This window comes from Ambystoma mexicanum, chromosome 1q (genome assembly GCF_040938575.1).
Source record: "Ambystoma mexicanum isolate Mex_15411 chromosome 1q, UKY_AmexF1_1, whole genome shotgun sequence".
In the NCBI taxonomy this organism is placed as follows: Eukaryota; Metazoa; Chordata; class Amphibia; order Caudata; family Ambystomatidae; genus Ambystoma; species Ambystoma mexicanum.
Window position 1 is genome coordinate 90,667,611 of NC_090922.1, and position 15,026 is coordinate 90,682,636.

Sequence of the window (15,026 nt, forward strand, 5' to 3'; positions counted from 1 at the left end):
AAAATGCATGTGATGTAATTGTGTTGGGACGGGATGATGCCATAATTCAACAGGATGCTGTATACAATAAGGAACTGCCATTTTTAAGTTAGTTCTCTGACTTTTGTGCTGTTTTTATCTGTGAAGGCAGTTTTGTCTTCACAAAACCTTTTGGTAGACAGGTAAAAACAAATGCATAGATTTTTATTTTCACTGTGCCTTTTTACAGGTCTTCCCTACTGATCCACCTTTCCAATATTTTCCTTTTTTAGAGCCAAATTGCGGGCCACACCCAAGAGGGTTTGAATCCCCATACTTACATTTACTTGTCATTCTATCCACAAGCTTGCCTGCACAGACTCTGTAAGAAGTATTCTCCTTTTTGGTGTTTTCTTGTAAAAGAGAATTTTACTCGGATGAATACATGTATTACAACAAGACCTGTATTTTGTTTTTTGGGTTGCAAATCTGCAAAAATTATTATGCAACGGTTGAATAAATGTCCACATTGAAAGTGAAGTTTTTTGATGAATCCAGATCATCTCTATTGTACCATGCAGTATTTGCCATGTACTTTTTCACATATATGTTGAAAAATGGGTTAGCCACAAAGTCTAAGACTAAATCGTAATGAAGACTCGTAGTAGTCACTGAAACTAAGACACTATATCTCCTTTTTGTTTTTAGCCTATAACGTTTATGGCACTTGTACTGAAACTTAAAGAATATACGCCGTTGTTTAACTCTCAGCCCCTGAGGAATGTCCAGTATTTAAGTTACATCGGAAGGACAGAAACATGTCGGGCTTCTTCTAATCCCAGACTGATGAATTTTTATATAACTGTATGTCTGTCCCAAGAACATCCGCCTTATTTATTCGTCTTGGGCGACCTATGATGAGCTGTTCTACGGAAAGTGCTTTTATGCTTTGCTGCACTATTTTAATGTTGTATATTGTATATTTCTCACATTAAAGTATTTTTTATATTCCTTTTGACAACTCTGGAACTAGTGCATTCTTTGATATCATGTTATATGGAGATAGTCTGTTGGTCATATGACTGGTGTAGGTCTACTCTTTAGTATATTGTTATCACAATTATATCCCAGGCGGTAGGATAGACCTACCAACCACGGCTAAATCTTGGGAACACTGTTTTTTATATAGTTGACAAAAAAGATAATAGCATAGGTGTATTGCATTGAAAAGGATCTAAATCATTACCCCTGCACCAGCGGCTGAATCTGTTCCAAAGGCAATGGTACAAGGATGTAGTTGCTGGACAAAAGCAAAATCGTCATTCAGGGGGTCCCAATCCTTATATCTCAACCTCTAAGAAACCTTGATGAAAGGACAGAGATTTCTTGAAGAACTTCCTGAGCTAGTTCCCACTCGCGGGAGACTTTGCTCTGCCTGGTCAGAGCGTCCCGCCGCAGAGTTCTCCTCTCCGGCAAGGTGAACTGCCGATATGGAGACTCTTTCTTGAAAGGCCCAGACCCAGAGCTGCAATGGCAGCAACCCTATACCTTCTCCCTTGTTGAGGTAATACATGGCCACTGTGTTGTCTGTCATTATCAGGACATTCTTTCCCCGTACAGAGGGAAGATAGGTCTTCAGCACTAATCTGATTGCCCTCTGATCTGCGTGATTTTTCTGCCACGGAAAAGTCAGCGACAGAAAAGTTTGCATGAGAAATGTGCGAACCACAAAAGGTTTGTACATTTCCCATGCGAACACGCATTTAAAACCCCTACAAACCCACACCACCACCCACACCCACAACACACCCACGACACCCCCCCACCCACACCCTTAACACCCCCAACATAACCAAACCCTACTTACCTTTCCTTCACGCTGTGTCCCTGCCGCGCCAGTTCCCTTTCACTTCCGTGATCGGGAACTGGTGCTGCAGGGTCCTTTTCTTTTTCCTTTTTTTTATCCGGAAGCTGCAGGGGTTTCCCCTACATCCCCCCTCACTATACTTTAAAGTAAACTATACTTTAAAGTATAGTGAGAGGGGTGTTGCGGGGGACATCCCTGCAGCCCCTGTTTTTTTTTTCTCAGGTGTGCTGCGGGGGTGTCCCCAGAAACACCCCACTCACTATACTGTATAGCATAGTGAGCGGGGTATTACGGGGGACAACCCCGCAGCCCCCAGCTTTTTTCCTTCTTTTTTCTTCATTTGGTGGGGGCTGGGGGTTGTCCGAAACACAGAAACACCTAAACACACACCCTGAAAAGTTCAGACTTTTGGTAGTCCGAACTTTTCATGGTGTTTGTTTTAGGTCTTTTGGTGTAGTCAGACTTTTATATTTAGTCAAATCGTACAATACCATTGCCCTCAGCTTCAAAAGACTGATGTGCAGTTTGGACTCCGATGGAGACCAACGACCAATGACTGTCAGATCATTGGCATGGGCTCCCCACCCTGTGAGTGAGGCGTCAGTAACTATTGTGATCTCCGGCCATAGTCGCCAAAAAATGTCTCCCTTCAGAATATTGTCCTTGCAGGCCCATCACAGAAGATCCTGTGCAACTCTGCTTGGAACCTGAAGTAGGTCTGACATCCTGCCCGAGAATTGAGACCACTGTGTCCTGAGGTCCCATTGAAGGGATCTCATTCTCAGGCGAGCCTCTGGCACCAGAAGAATGCAGAATGCCATGAGGCCGAGCAACCTCAAAAAGTCGAAGGCGAAAGATGCTGAGCGCTATGGAATTTGGTGACCATCTGCAGAATGTGTTCAGCCCTCACCTTAGGTGGCAAGGCTTTTCGCAAGGATGCATCCAGTACTGCTCCAATGAACTGGAGTCATTGAGATGGAATCATGTGGGACGACTTGTAATTAAGGGGGAAGCCCAGTTTGTGGAGAGAATGGCAGGTCATGCTGAAATGTTCCATGACTTTTTCGGGAGAACAAGCCCTGATCAGCCAATCATCCAGGTAGGGGTAGGCATGAATCCCCTCTCTCCTGAGACTTGCTGCCACCACTGCCATCAACTTGGTGAAAGCCCTTAGGGGGAGGTCAGCCCGTATGGCAGAACTCAAAACTGATAGTGAGAACTGCCAGCAGCGAACCTCGGGTACTTCTGATGGATTGGCACATAAAAGTAATCCTCCTGAATGTCCAATGACACCATCCAGTCCTGGAGTTGGAGGGCCTGAAGGATCTGAGAAAGAGTAACCATCTTGGATTTGTCCTTCCTGAGGAACTTGTTCAAGAGCCTCAAGTCTGAGACAGGTCTCAATCCCCCATCCTTTTTGGGGATTAGGAAATAAGGAGAGTACCACCCTTTGTTCCTCTCTGTTACAAGTACTGGTTCTATAGCACCTTTGCCTAGCTGGCTAAAAATGTCCTGCACAAAGAACAGATGCAGAACTTTGAATCAGTGAATGGTGCCAAGGCCTTTTTAGAAAAGTGAGGCTGTAACCCAGGGCTACTGTTTCCAACGCCCACACATCTGAAATAATATCCCGCCATTCTTGCAGATGCTGTGAGAGTCTGCCTCCCATCAGGGTTTTGTGGGTTAAGGCCTCAGAGGTTTTGAGGCAGCTGAACCAGTGGCTGATGGTAAAGTAGCTGTTGCATGGGTGGATTTGGCACCTCTCCATCATCCACTACGAGGGCATTTTCTTTGGCCCCTTTGACTAGCCAGTCCTCTTGCTCTACCAACTGAGGAATAGAAGTAAAAGGACCTACCCCTTCTAGCTGATTCACTGGGATGAGATGGTTGTGGCTGTCCGATAGCGGCGCTAAGTGACTTTGCTGCCACCTTCGAGGTCTGCAGATTCTCCAGGCTTTCATCAGCCTTGCTGCCAAACAGCTGAGTGCCGTCAAAGGGCATGTTGAGGAGACTGGAAGGCACATGTGGTGCAAAACCTGACTTTTCCTCAACCACGCAAACTTGCGTATTACTGTACTTGCCGCCATGGCTGTGCTGATGCTATCAGCAGAGTCCAGTCCTGACTGACGAGATTCACACATACCTTGCCGTCTCTTACAATATTCAGGAAGCAGTTTCTTTCTTCTTCTTTGGGAATATGCTCAGCCGCCATAGCTACACAATCCCACAGGGTGAATGTAAATTTTGCTAAGGCACAAGTGCCATTGGCAGATTTTAGACTCATGCTCCTGGCAGAAAATAGCTTCCTTGCCCAAGTGTTGAAACGCTTATCCCTGTGTGGCGGGATGGCTGGGTATGCAGTCTGTTTCGATGTAGATGTCGCTGCCTCAACTACCAGGCTCTCTGGTATTGGGTGCTTTGATAATTAGTTGGGATCGCTAATTCAAGGCCTGTACTTCTTGGTGAGGTTCTTATTCACTGCTGGACTTGTTTCAGGAGCTTCTCAATTTACCTTTTTTTGAAGGACGATATGAAAAGCAAGTACAGGATCCTTCTGTGGACCTTTGCCGAGTATGTCTGTCAGGTTGTCTTGCCCGAATGGAGGAGCAGGCCTGCCCCATCCCAGACAATCAATAACTCTGGTCATAAACTGCCTGTAAGAGGCATCTGCATGGTCTGCAGGGTCTGGTCTGCCAAACTCAAGTTCTGGTGACGGGTCTAAACCACTTGCAGACTGAAGGTTTTCATATAAGTCCTTTAACCTAGACTCTTCTGAAATAAGGGCCTCTGGGACATTAGGAGTGCCAAACTTCAAACCAAACAGTGGGGTGTCTTGGTCCGATGGCTTGCGCTCCTCATAAATAGAGGATACAGATTTGAAGAAAACCTTCCTTGGCAAGAGCTTATAGGCTTTCTCTACCTCCTCAATGAGTAATGGTTTCGACACTGATGGCATAAATGACCAACGCCAGATGTTTTCGACGATTCAGGTGTCGATTGAACCCTCAAAAGGCTTGACCCTCGACTCGATGGAGTCTTTGACTATTTTTCGTGGAGTCAAGAGCAAGATCTCAGCGGTTCTCGTGTGGTCTCCGTCCTGCATCCTGGGCACGAGGGTGTGCAGGATTTAGCCTTAGCCCTTTCCTGTCTGCTTTTGACAGCACGGCAGGAGCATGGCCTTTTCTTTCGAGAGGGTCAGGGCCTCCTTCTCAAAAATGCTAAGCATTTTCTGCCTGAACTAGTCCCTTTCAGCAGGAGTCGAGGATTTGGTTGGGCAGGATATTTTTCTTTCTGGAGAGGAATCTATCTATAGTCCTTTTCTTTGCCTTCTTTGAAGACGAGGAATGGTGAGACCCACTCCTAGAACGTGAACGCTTTTTAGACTTCTTCCTTCGAGGAGAGCCGCCTCTCGACTTGTTTGACAAACTTTTCTTCGACAAAATTGCTGAGGGGGATTTAGTAGGGGGGCCTACCCTCCACTAATTTCCCTTAGCCCTCTTTCAGAGACTTATCAGTCATGGACTGACAGGACCCACAGTCTGCCATCCTATGCTCTGCGCCAAGGCACCACAGACACACTTGATGAAGATTGCCAAGCCTAATCCTGGCGCTGCAGTCGTGACATTTTTTCAACCCGGTCTTCGGGGCTGATGGTGTCCATGATGAGGCCATCGATCTCAAGGATGTCGCTGTTCTTTTAGCAAAACCGAAGTGTGATGTCATTTTCGAAGCGTTAGCTATCGCTGAAAAACAGAACTGAAGCTAACGGGCGCGCCGTGTGCTATATATTCCTACGATGATGTCGACCCCAGGTTGAAAGCCCATGAGGGACATCTAGTTGACACAATCCATTTGGAATAAATGTTTTTTTTTCTTCAAATTTGTCTTTATTAAGGATTATTGTTCAAAACAAACAACTTTTGAAATGCATATGGTCTCTTGTTGTTGACAGTAAAAAATTCAATAACATTCTGTATTCCATCCGCCACCCCCCCTTACGAAACATCATTGACCAACTCCCACCCCTTCCTCTCCCCCCTCCTTCCACTAAACCATTGGCACAGAGCCGCCTCTATGGCGCCCTCGTAGGTTTCACAAGTAGTTCAGGCCCCACGCATGCCTTCAACGCCAACGGACTCCCATCTCCCCGTTCTTATACTATAATTTCTTCATCTACCCCCTGTGCCTCGGGTCTCAGGTATGTTGCCTCAAATCCTCCCGACTCAGCCTGCCCATGCAGTCCTGCGGTTGTTCGTTCCATCACATACAAATTCCTAGCAACATTGACCCATTCCTTTTTATCTGTGGTGCGCGCACTTTTCCATTTTGTGGCCAGACATGCTCTTGCTGCTAGTAGTAGACCCGAGGCCATCTTAGGCAGTCTAACAAGGATTCCCTCTTGCCTCTCCAAGCCAAACAGATCTGTCAGGGGGGATTTGACCCGATGGATCCCATCCACTTCTTTGATCCACCACAGGACTTAATCCCAAAAGAACTTCACATTCAGGCACCCCCACCACATGTGCCAGTAGTCTGCCCTCGCTCCACATTCCCGCCAACAGCTTGGACTGACATTCCGATACATTTTGGAGAGTCTGACCGGGTCGTATTGCCACCTGTGTAGAAGCTTGATGGCATGTAGTTTATATTGACATGAGATTGATGTCTTCGAAGCTCCACCTACAGAGTCTCCCCCACTGGGCGGGATCTATTTCCTCTTCTAAGTCTCGTTCCTGCCATAGTTAATTTTTTCTGTGGACCCAGTACCGGGTTCCACGAGGGCCCCGTACATTGCTGAAATCACACCCTTCAGTTTCGTCCTGGTGTCTAGATGTTTTTCAAAGGGAGTGAGTTCTCGCCATATCTGTTCACCCCAGCTCCTTTCGGTCGATGCCCCCTTCAATTGTAGGTACAAGAAGACTGAGTGTTTGCCTATGCCCAGCGCCTCCTCCAGATAAAGTATGTCTATGAACCTGTCTCCCCTCCATAGCTGACCAATCTTTTCCAGTCCTGCTTCAAACCATTTCTGGAATCTTTCCCGGTTCGAGATCAAATGCCTGACTCCCAGGACCCAAAGATACTGGGAGGGCCATGTCGTAACTCCCTTCATTTTCTGCCCCCTTTCTACAAATGTCCTAGACGGTCCCCACTAGACGGTGTTCCCGAATTCTACAGGGGAGCCTATCTCTTGGTATCCAAAGGCATTCCCCCACTGGAATTCTGCGATCTGCTGGTCGCAGATGTAGGTTGTTAAGTGCAATCCATTGGAGATCCCCTGGGTTCTAAGATGAGGTATCAGAACTCTAAGTTGGGTGGCCTTATAATAAAGTTTCACATCTGAGAGACCTACCCTTCCTGTTTCCTTGGGGACTAAAAAAACGTGCCATGCTATCCTGATCTTCTTCCCCTGCCAAAGAAATGCCAATAAAGTGTTCTTCGTCTCCTGAGAGAAAGATTCTGAAATACGGAAGGGCAGCATCTGAAACAGGTACAGGAGTCTAGGGAGGAAGACCATTTTTAAAGCATTGAGACGGCCCAACCAGGATACTATTAGCTTACTCCACTTCATCAAGTCCACTTTAAGCCTGGACATCGGGGGGTGGGAATTAGCCCCGAAGAGTTCTCCCATTTCCCTCGTGACATTGATTCACAGGCATCGTAACATTCCCAGACTAACCTGCATCCCCAGAGGTGGGAACCTACCCGTTTCTCCATCTCTTTCCCTATCCAGTGGGAAAAGGACCGATTTTGACTTATTGATCTTAAAGTCAGCCAGGGAGCCGTATTGCTTTATCTGCCGGACCACTGCTGGTATAGACGTTTGGGTTCACTATGTGCAGCATCATATCGTCCGCATACAGTGCGACTTCATATTCCACCCCTCCTACACGGAATCCCTGTGCTTTAATGTCCTCTAATCTTTTGCACGAGGGGCTCTAATGAGAGTGCGAACAACAAGGGGTAGACAGGGTAACCCTGCATAGTCCCCCTACCCAGCCCAAACCAACTGAGGTGTCCTCCATTCACCACTACGCGCGCCCTAGGTAAAATGTACACAGCCATGATCCCACAGAGAAAACCCACCCGTATCCCATATTTGACGAGCACTGCTTTGAGAAACTCCCACTTCACTCTATCAAAGGCCTTTACGGCATCAACTGAGAGTAGAGGGGGGGCTCCTTTTTCCCTCCTCCCCCCCGGACTTCATGCATCAGGTGTAAAATGTTACTCATGGTGTCCGCCCCCTGTTCAAAACCACTTGGTCTGGGTGGATTAGGCATGGTATGTATCCCTCCAATATAGCCGCCAGTACCCAAGTGGATATCTTGGCATCAATGTTGAGAAGGGAGATAGGGTGGTATGCTGCACATTTCTTGGGGTCCCTCCCCTCCTTGGGTATCACCTTGATGAGTACCCTTGAGAAAGACTCTGGGGCTTGGCCAGTATTCATTACGTCATTAAACAGTTCCGTCATAAATGGAACATATACATTGAGGAAGGATTTGTAAAATACTGCTGTGAAACCGTCCTCCCTGGGGCTCCCCCCAGCGGCAGTCTCCCCACCTCCTTTCTAATTTCTTCCGCTGTTATGGGGCTTCCAGTGTAGTTGATTCGACACTCGTCAATCTGGGCAGGGGAATATCCGACGGACACTCTTCAATCCCTCCCGCCCCGGCATACACTTAGATTTGTATAGGGTCTCACAAAAAGAGGCAAATGCCTCCTGAATCCCCTCGTACAGGACTCACTTCCATCACCACTCCGTGCAATTTCCGCTACCCATCTTTCTGCTTGCTGCCCTCTGAACCTAGCTGCCAAGAGTGCATCAGCCTTATCCCCTTTCTTGAAGAATTTCTGTTTCAGAAACTGCAGGTTGCGTATTATCTTCCCTTCCTCAAGAAGCCACAGCTCCTCCCTTTTCCCCCTAGCTTCCTGAATACTCTCCTTCCTTCCCATTCCTGGGCCCTATGCCCCCATATCTAGGTATTGTATCTCCTCCCTCAGCCTATTCTCGGTAAGGGCCCGCTCCCTTTTTTTGCCCAAGTGCCTTCCCGAATCAAAACCCCCTCCAGGTTGTCTTCCCTGCCTCCAATACCATTCTCATGTCCACTTCACCTGTGTGGTTTGTAATGAAGAATTCCTCTATTTCCCTAGCCATCTCCTGGTGGAACAGTGAGTCCTTCGATAGAGACTCGTTGCATCTCCATTTAGAACACCTGGGGTTAATTCTCGACCAGCCCAGATCCAATGTAACCATATCATGGTCCGACAAGGTGATCGGGCAAATCTCCGAGTTCTTTACCTCCTTCCAAAACTCCCTTGAGACATATGCATAATCTATCCTGGTAAAGGTTCAGTGGGGGTGAGTAAAAGGTATATCCCCTCTCCTGTAGTTGAAAGTGATGCCACATATCCCGCAACCCATACAACTCCAGAGTCTCCAGGACCTCCCTATAGCCCGATCTACGAATCTTGTTCGCTGTCACAAGACCCCTGTCTGTCTAAGTTCATGTCCGCCCATATGTTAAAGTCAGCTCCAATGATGAGGTGACCTGAACTCTCCACCAGTGTTATGCTCAACTGGTCTCTGCGGAGGCCTTGGGGCACGGTTGCAGCCCTCCCTGAACTTGAATCACCCCCTTCAGGCCTCTCCCCCAGTAGAAAAGCTGTGAACGGTGGGACGTGATGATACTGCTCCTGCGTGGAGATAAGAGTGTTTGAGTGCCCCAATCTGTGATTGTTGTACCTCTTGAACCCTTCACCCCAAAGTACGGTTTCTGTGAGCATACGCCGGCCCATAAAGCTCACCTGTGAATTATGGAAGATAAGCTCTCCGTCCTGCTACTTCTGGCAGGGGCGTGTCGAATGGGATCTAGTTCCTTCACTGATCCCTGATAAGGATTAGTCCAGTTCAGCTGCGACTATGCTTCTCCTTATGATTGGTAAGTCTTTCTTGAGTTCTTGTGACGCTGTTCATTCTCTTTAATGTCTGTATATGTTGCTCCTATTTATGCCCGCAATAATGTCCCTCTTCTGTTTTCTTCCCTTAGATGGAATGCAGCCTCAATGCAGCTGTGAGACGCAAGACGCGGCCGGATGGAAGATGGATGCAACAGCAATGCTCGACAGCAGGTAAGTGAGGGTTTAACGGAAAGCGCCAAGTATGGTGAAGCGCAATCTTAAACTGACTGTTTTTTCAATGCCTAACCTTGTCTTATGTTTTTCCTGGCAGGCGCTGCTGTCGACGATGGAGCGTGTCGTGCTGCGGTGCCAAGATGAAGATTTCGGCGTTCCGGAAAGTGTAAAGATGAATACTTGGTTCACCGAAGAGATGTACAGGTAAGAAAAGCTTCCCCTAGTTGGTAAGTATGCTGGCAGGAAGCAGGATGTCCAGGAAGCAGGATCTTCAAAGGTAAGTCTGACCTCAGGCGACAGTGAGCGTTACGCTGCTTGCAAGTGCAGAATAACGCGAAGCGTCCGTCTTGAGGATCGGGGCAGCTTATATAGCTGAGATCGTGGGCATGCCCATTAGGGCCGGCTTACCAGCCACACCCTGCCACTCCTAGAGAGTGAGCACGTGCGAAGGCAATCCATTAGCAGCCACACCCAAGAATACACTTGGGGCTGCTTGATGGATGGAATGTTCAAAGTTAATGCATCCTGCTTAATGGATGGAATGTTCAAGGTTAATGCATCTAAAGTGCTATGTCCATAATAAAAGTCTTTTGGTGTTAAATGGATGTTCTTGTTACTTTTGTTCATGAGCCTGGCGCCAAAGGTGCCAGGACAGTGTCCACCCAGGTCTCCGGTGCATGTGACCCCTGCATGCCTGTGCCACTGACTTCATGACCATGACAACCAGTATTTTTGGGAGAATATTCCTCAATAATCTCAGTTGCCCCTGATTGGGTGTGTAGATCATGTCAAACGTAAAACGCACCTTTCTAATGGTACCAGAAACCAGCTATGCCCTCCCCTCGACATCTGACCCGACCTTGGACACCTCCATCTTGAGTGCTCTGGCAAATAGGATACCCACCCTCGCCCTTCTTACTGGCCCAGAGCCCCAATATACTTGTCTCACCCTTACAAAATGTAGTCTCCTGGAGAAACATGACATCTAGCTCAACCCTCTGAAATTCCCTAGCAACCAATGATCTCTTCATTGGTGAGTTCAGCCACTTGACATTAAAAGCGCCAATCCCCTGCCGGCTAATCTTGGGCCCCTTTACCTGCGGTTGCCATAATTTTTGCATACCAATTCGAACTTCGTCATAGGAAGAAAAAAAAAAAAAAACTTGTACGAGCCTCCGCCATTCCGCTCCTTCCAACCCCCCTCCCAACCGCGAGTGGTGTCTGGTTCTCCCCAGTTACCATCACTCGGTTGGAACCGAACCACCAACAGGACCCAGTCACTCGGATCCCCTCCCGGCAAAACACTTTTCTCCAGAGCCCCATTGGCCCCCACTTCTTATTTGCCATCAAATAACCTCTACTCTCCTCCACCATCATACCAGATATACTGCCCATCAAGGTGCTAGACAGCCATTTATCGTACAGGAGTTCCCAGTCAAATCATGCCCCTCCTGTTCCCTTTGAGAGAGCCGTCACCTTCCCAAGTGTTTGGCACATAGGAAAAAGATACAACACAAGCATCAATCAGGTCTCGGTGGCCGGGGATGTGTTCAACGTCCTGAACTTCCGAGAACCCGGCATTTGTCTTCTCTTAGGTCCCTTGATTTGCCATTGACCCTCAACCAGCCACATTCTCTTTGGAACCCTGTGGAATTCCGGAGTCTACAAACAACTCCCCAGTGGCCTTGTGTTTCTCCTCATCGGTGGACAGTTTATATTTTTCACTGTTCACTTCAAAAGCAATAGAAAACAGGAATCTCCACTTGTACCGGACACCCCACTTGTACCGGACATCCTTCTCACTCAGCCAATTCGTAAGGGGTGAGCACAGTAGTCTCCTGGCGAGTGTTAGGGACGACAGGTGTTGAAAGACAGTTACTCTGCAGTTGTCGGTCTTCCATTTTATCAATCCACTGAGTGATTTTATGGACCCTTCCCTCATTGTCAGCTCTCATATTCTGACATAGCAGTGCTGCCACATCTCTTTTTGTTGCCATGGACTCATCCTCTCCTGCTGTCATGGTGGCCCAGAGTCTCCCAAGCTCTCCCTCCAGGTGTACTCAAAACTGTGTAGCTTGGATCACACGTCCATGTGCCTCCTTTCGAAGGCTGGCATACTGCACCTTATCTTGGGGGGCTTCTGCCGTGCACTGGCCTGTTTTAAAGTGTAAAGTCTCTTGTGCCCAGAAGGTTTGGCCAATAGTCTCCCCCGCACACCCAGGGGCAGGCAACCAGCAGGCGAAAGTGTCCAGATCGGGCAGCCAGTAGTGGGGGCAGAAAAGATCTCAGTTCCAGATCCCTCTGCACCTGCCTACCCCACTTGCCCCCTAATTCTCCTTCCCTTAAGGGCACAGCCCCAAGTCTTCTGGGGGGCTCCCCCCTTCGTACTCCAAGCAACTTCAGCGGGTGGGTCACTCCCCTGTCCTTCCAAGGGCCCAGCTACCTTTGTGTTGAACCAGTATTGAACAGTGGCCGGGAGGTGGGCACACACCGCTAAACAGGGGGCCCACACCTCCCATGTACCCCCCACAACCTCCCACGTACTCCCACTCTCTGGGCGTTGCCTCTGCTACCCTATGGGGACCCTCAGTCGCTGCAATGTCCTCAGGCATCTATATCTGGCTCCAGCTCTCCGTGCTGCAATGGGAGACCACAAGCTCCCCTACCCGTCCCTCAGGTATAAGTCGGTATCAGCTGCCGTCCCCCGCTGCAACCAGGGGGACAGCTATGGTGCGCAGCAGGCACAGGCCTCCCCTCTGCCGGGGATCCCACGTGATTTACTCTGCTCCTCTCTCTTCTTACGGGGAAGGGGGTGGGATCCGGTCACCCACCTCCGCGCACCCTGGGGGCCGCAATCCTACCCCTCGTCAGGGTTCTTCACACAGACACACTGTCCAGGCCACCACCAGCCTCCTAACTCCTCGGGGGTGCCTTGCAGGGGGAGAACCCAGTCTTTTTGGCGGTGGTGTGCGCCGCCCCAGCCGATCCGGCAAGGCCGCAGGCCTCCCTTAGTGCCACAGAGTAAATTGCTTATGGGCAACAGCCGGCCCGGAGCTGCAAGGCAGGCAGCTCCCACACCGCCTCCCGGGAAGCCTTCTTGCTCCGATAGCTCGTGCTTGGAGCGTGCTAATTCGCACCGACTTTGCCCGGCAGGTATGCCCCGGGTGCTCCTGTGAACGAAACCCTGGTGGGGTTGTCCCAGGGGGGTCTAATAAGGGGAGCTCTGGTTCCTTTTTTACCCAGTGAATAGGGAGCCTCACGCTCAGGCTGCACTCATCTGTGCGACCCCCTTGTGGCCCCCGGAATAAATGTTTTAATGCCGATACATTTATCTCCTGGAGTCCTGTAGGTCTTTATCACGTACACCTTGCAGAGTGCCTTGGTGGGGAGAAATTAAGATATAAATTGACCATGAGGGGACCTCCTTTAGGAGTTTTTGCTTTTCCAGGTTTCTGGCATCCAGCCCATCTAAAGGAGACCATTTTGGATGACTTAAACCAATAAAAGTGACAATTAATGGAACAATTATTGTTTGTTGGAGGCCAGGGTTCAAACACTGTTGAAAAAACATGGACAGGAAAATAAATCATTATATTTAGATGCCTAAACACACGTTGTCAGAAATTAGCTTTAAACCAGACCCCAGTGGCTCTGTTAATTCGTATAGTTCTATGTCCCTTTACTGATTTTGTTTTCTTCAAAGTAATTTATAACGCCAAAATTACTCCAAAAAACCGAATCAAATTTTTATTTTTGCCCCTCCACCCCAACCCAGTCCCTTTCCCTATATTGTAACTCCTACCCCAATTCCCTCACTGCCCCTTTTGACCCCTTAATATCTATATATTTAGATTTGGCTTTTCATAGTAATTTTGGTGTTTAAAAATGATAAAAATCCAACTGCAAAACAACGGGATACAAATTCTTACATGGTCCATTAGTTCTTGCAGTCCTTGGCTGAAGGGGCGCCGTCCAATGCCTGCCACAGTCTCAGATTCTGGGTAAGAAACATGACCAATGCTGGGCACCATTCCATACTGCTTCACCATTGAGTAGGCAACCTTAGTTACCTTCCGAAGGTCATCCTGTGCACCTAAAACAGAAAGAGAAAAAGATTACAGAAATATAAAAGAAGCAGTCGATCTGCGTTTTACTAATTTGTACAATTTGTTCAGTTTCCCACTGTAAGGATTCTAAAAAATGAAAGGATAGGAGATTATATATGCAACAGTCAAAATAGTTATTTATCAGGTAGGATATGTACAACCAAGCATGGCATTTTGAGCCACATCTTCTTGCCCGCAGTGGAACGATGCATGCTCTTTGATGTCCAATAGTCCTCTTGTATAGTTGTGATTCCGGCCCTTTGATACTCTGGCTATCCCTAATCACTAATCATTGATGTCCATTTATCATGCTTTCTAGCAATGCAAGAACTGCCCCTCTGATGCTGATATTTGTACTCTCCTACAGTGCATGGTCAACCCTTTGGTGTCTGATGCTCCTACTCTCAAGCAGTGCAGCACATGCCGTTTGATAGATGATACTTATACTCTCCAGCTATGCAATGCCTGCTATCAGATGCGAGACACATTTTCTAGTAATAGTCATTAAAAATCATGAGCGACGGATAGAGTAGCAAGCCCGCCTTCGAAGAACGGGGAAATTAAAACAAGAGTTTAAAATGCCTTTAAGACAAGTTAAACAAATCTGTTAGGGAAGCCTTTCCTACATAAGCATCAGCCCTGCCAGTAGCCTTGAAAATAAATGTTAAGGGCGAGGAGGATCTCCACTTGGGTGCACTAGAGATTGGTACAGGCAAAATAAGCTATCCTCTCCTTGTAATTGCCTTCCCTGGTGGAGGCTTGTTCGCTTTTGGATAAAATGATCCACCTAGTTCTGGATTGTTTTGTGGCAGGAACCTTCTAACGATCACTCCATAATTCACAAAGAGTTTCTCTGAGTTTCTCTGATTTTCTTCAGTTTTCCACTGTTAAAAAAGCCCCAAGATAGCAGCTACATGCTGAGCTCCAAATAAACCGACTCATACTGTTGACTATCCTGC

At 47.9% G+C, this 15,026-nt stretch overlaps 1 protein-coding gene across 1 annotated transcript in view; it reads right to left on the reverse strand.

Moving 5' to 3' along the window:
• SPG7 (SPG7 matrix AAA peptidase subunit, paraplegin) overlaps positions 1-15,026 on the reverse strand; it is a 980,080-nt gene that overhangs the window by 163,541 nt on the left and 801,513 nt on the right. The window contains exon 15 of the mRNA XM_069635587.1: positions 13,891-14,054. Within this exon, the coding sequence (XP_069491688.1) occupies positions 13,891-14,054 (164 nt within the window). The remainder of the gene's footprint in view (positions 1-13,890; positions 14,055-15,026) is intronic.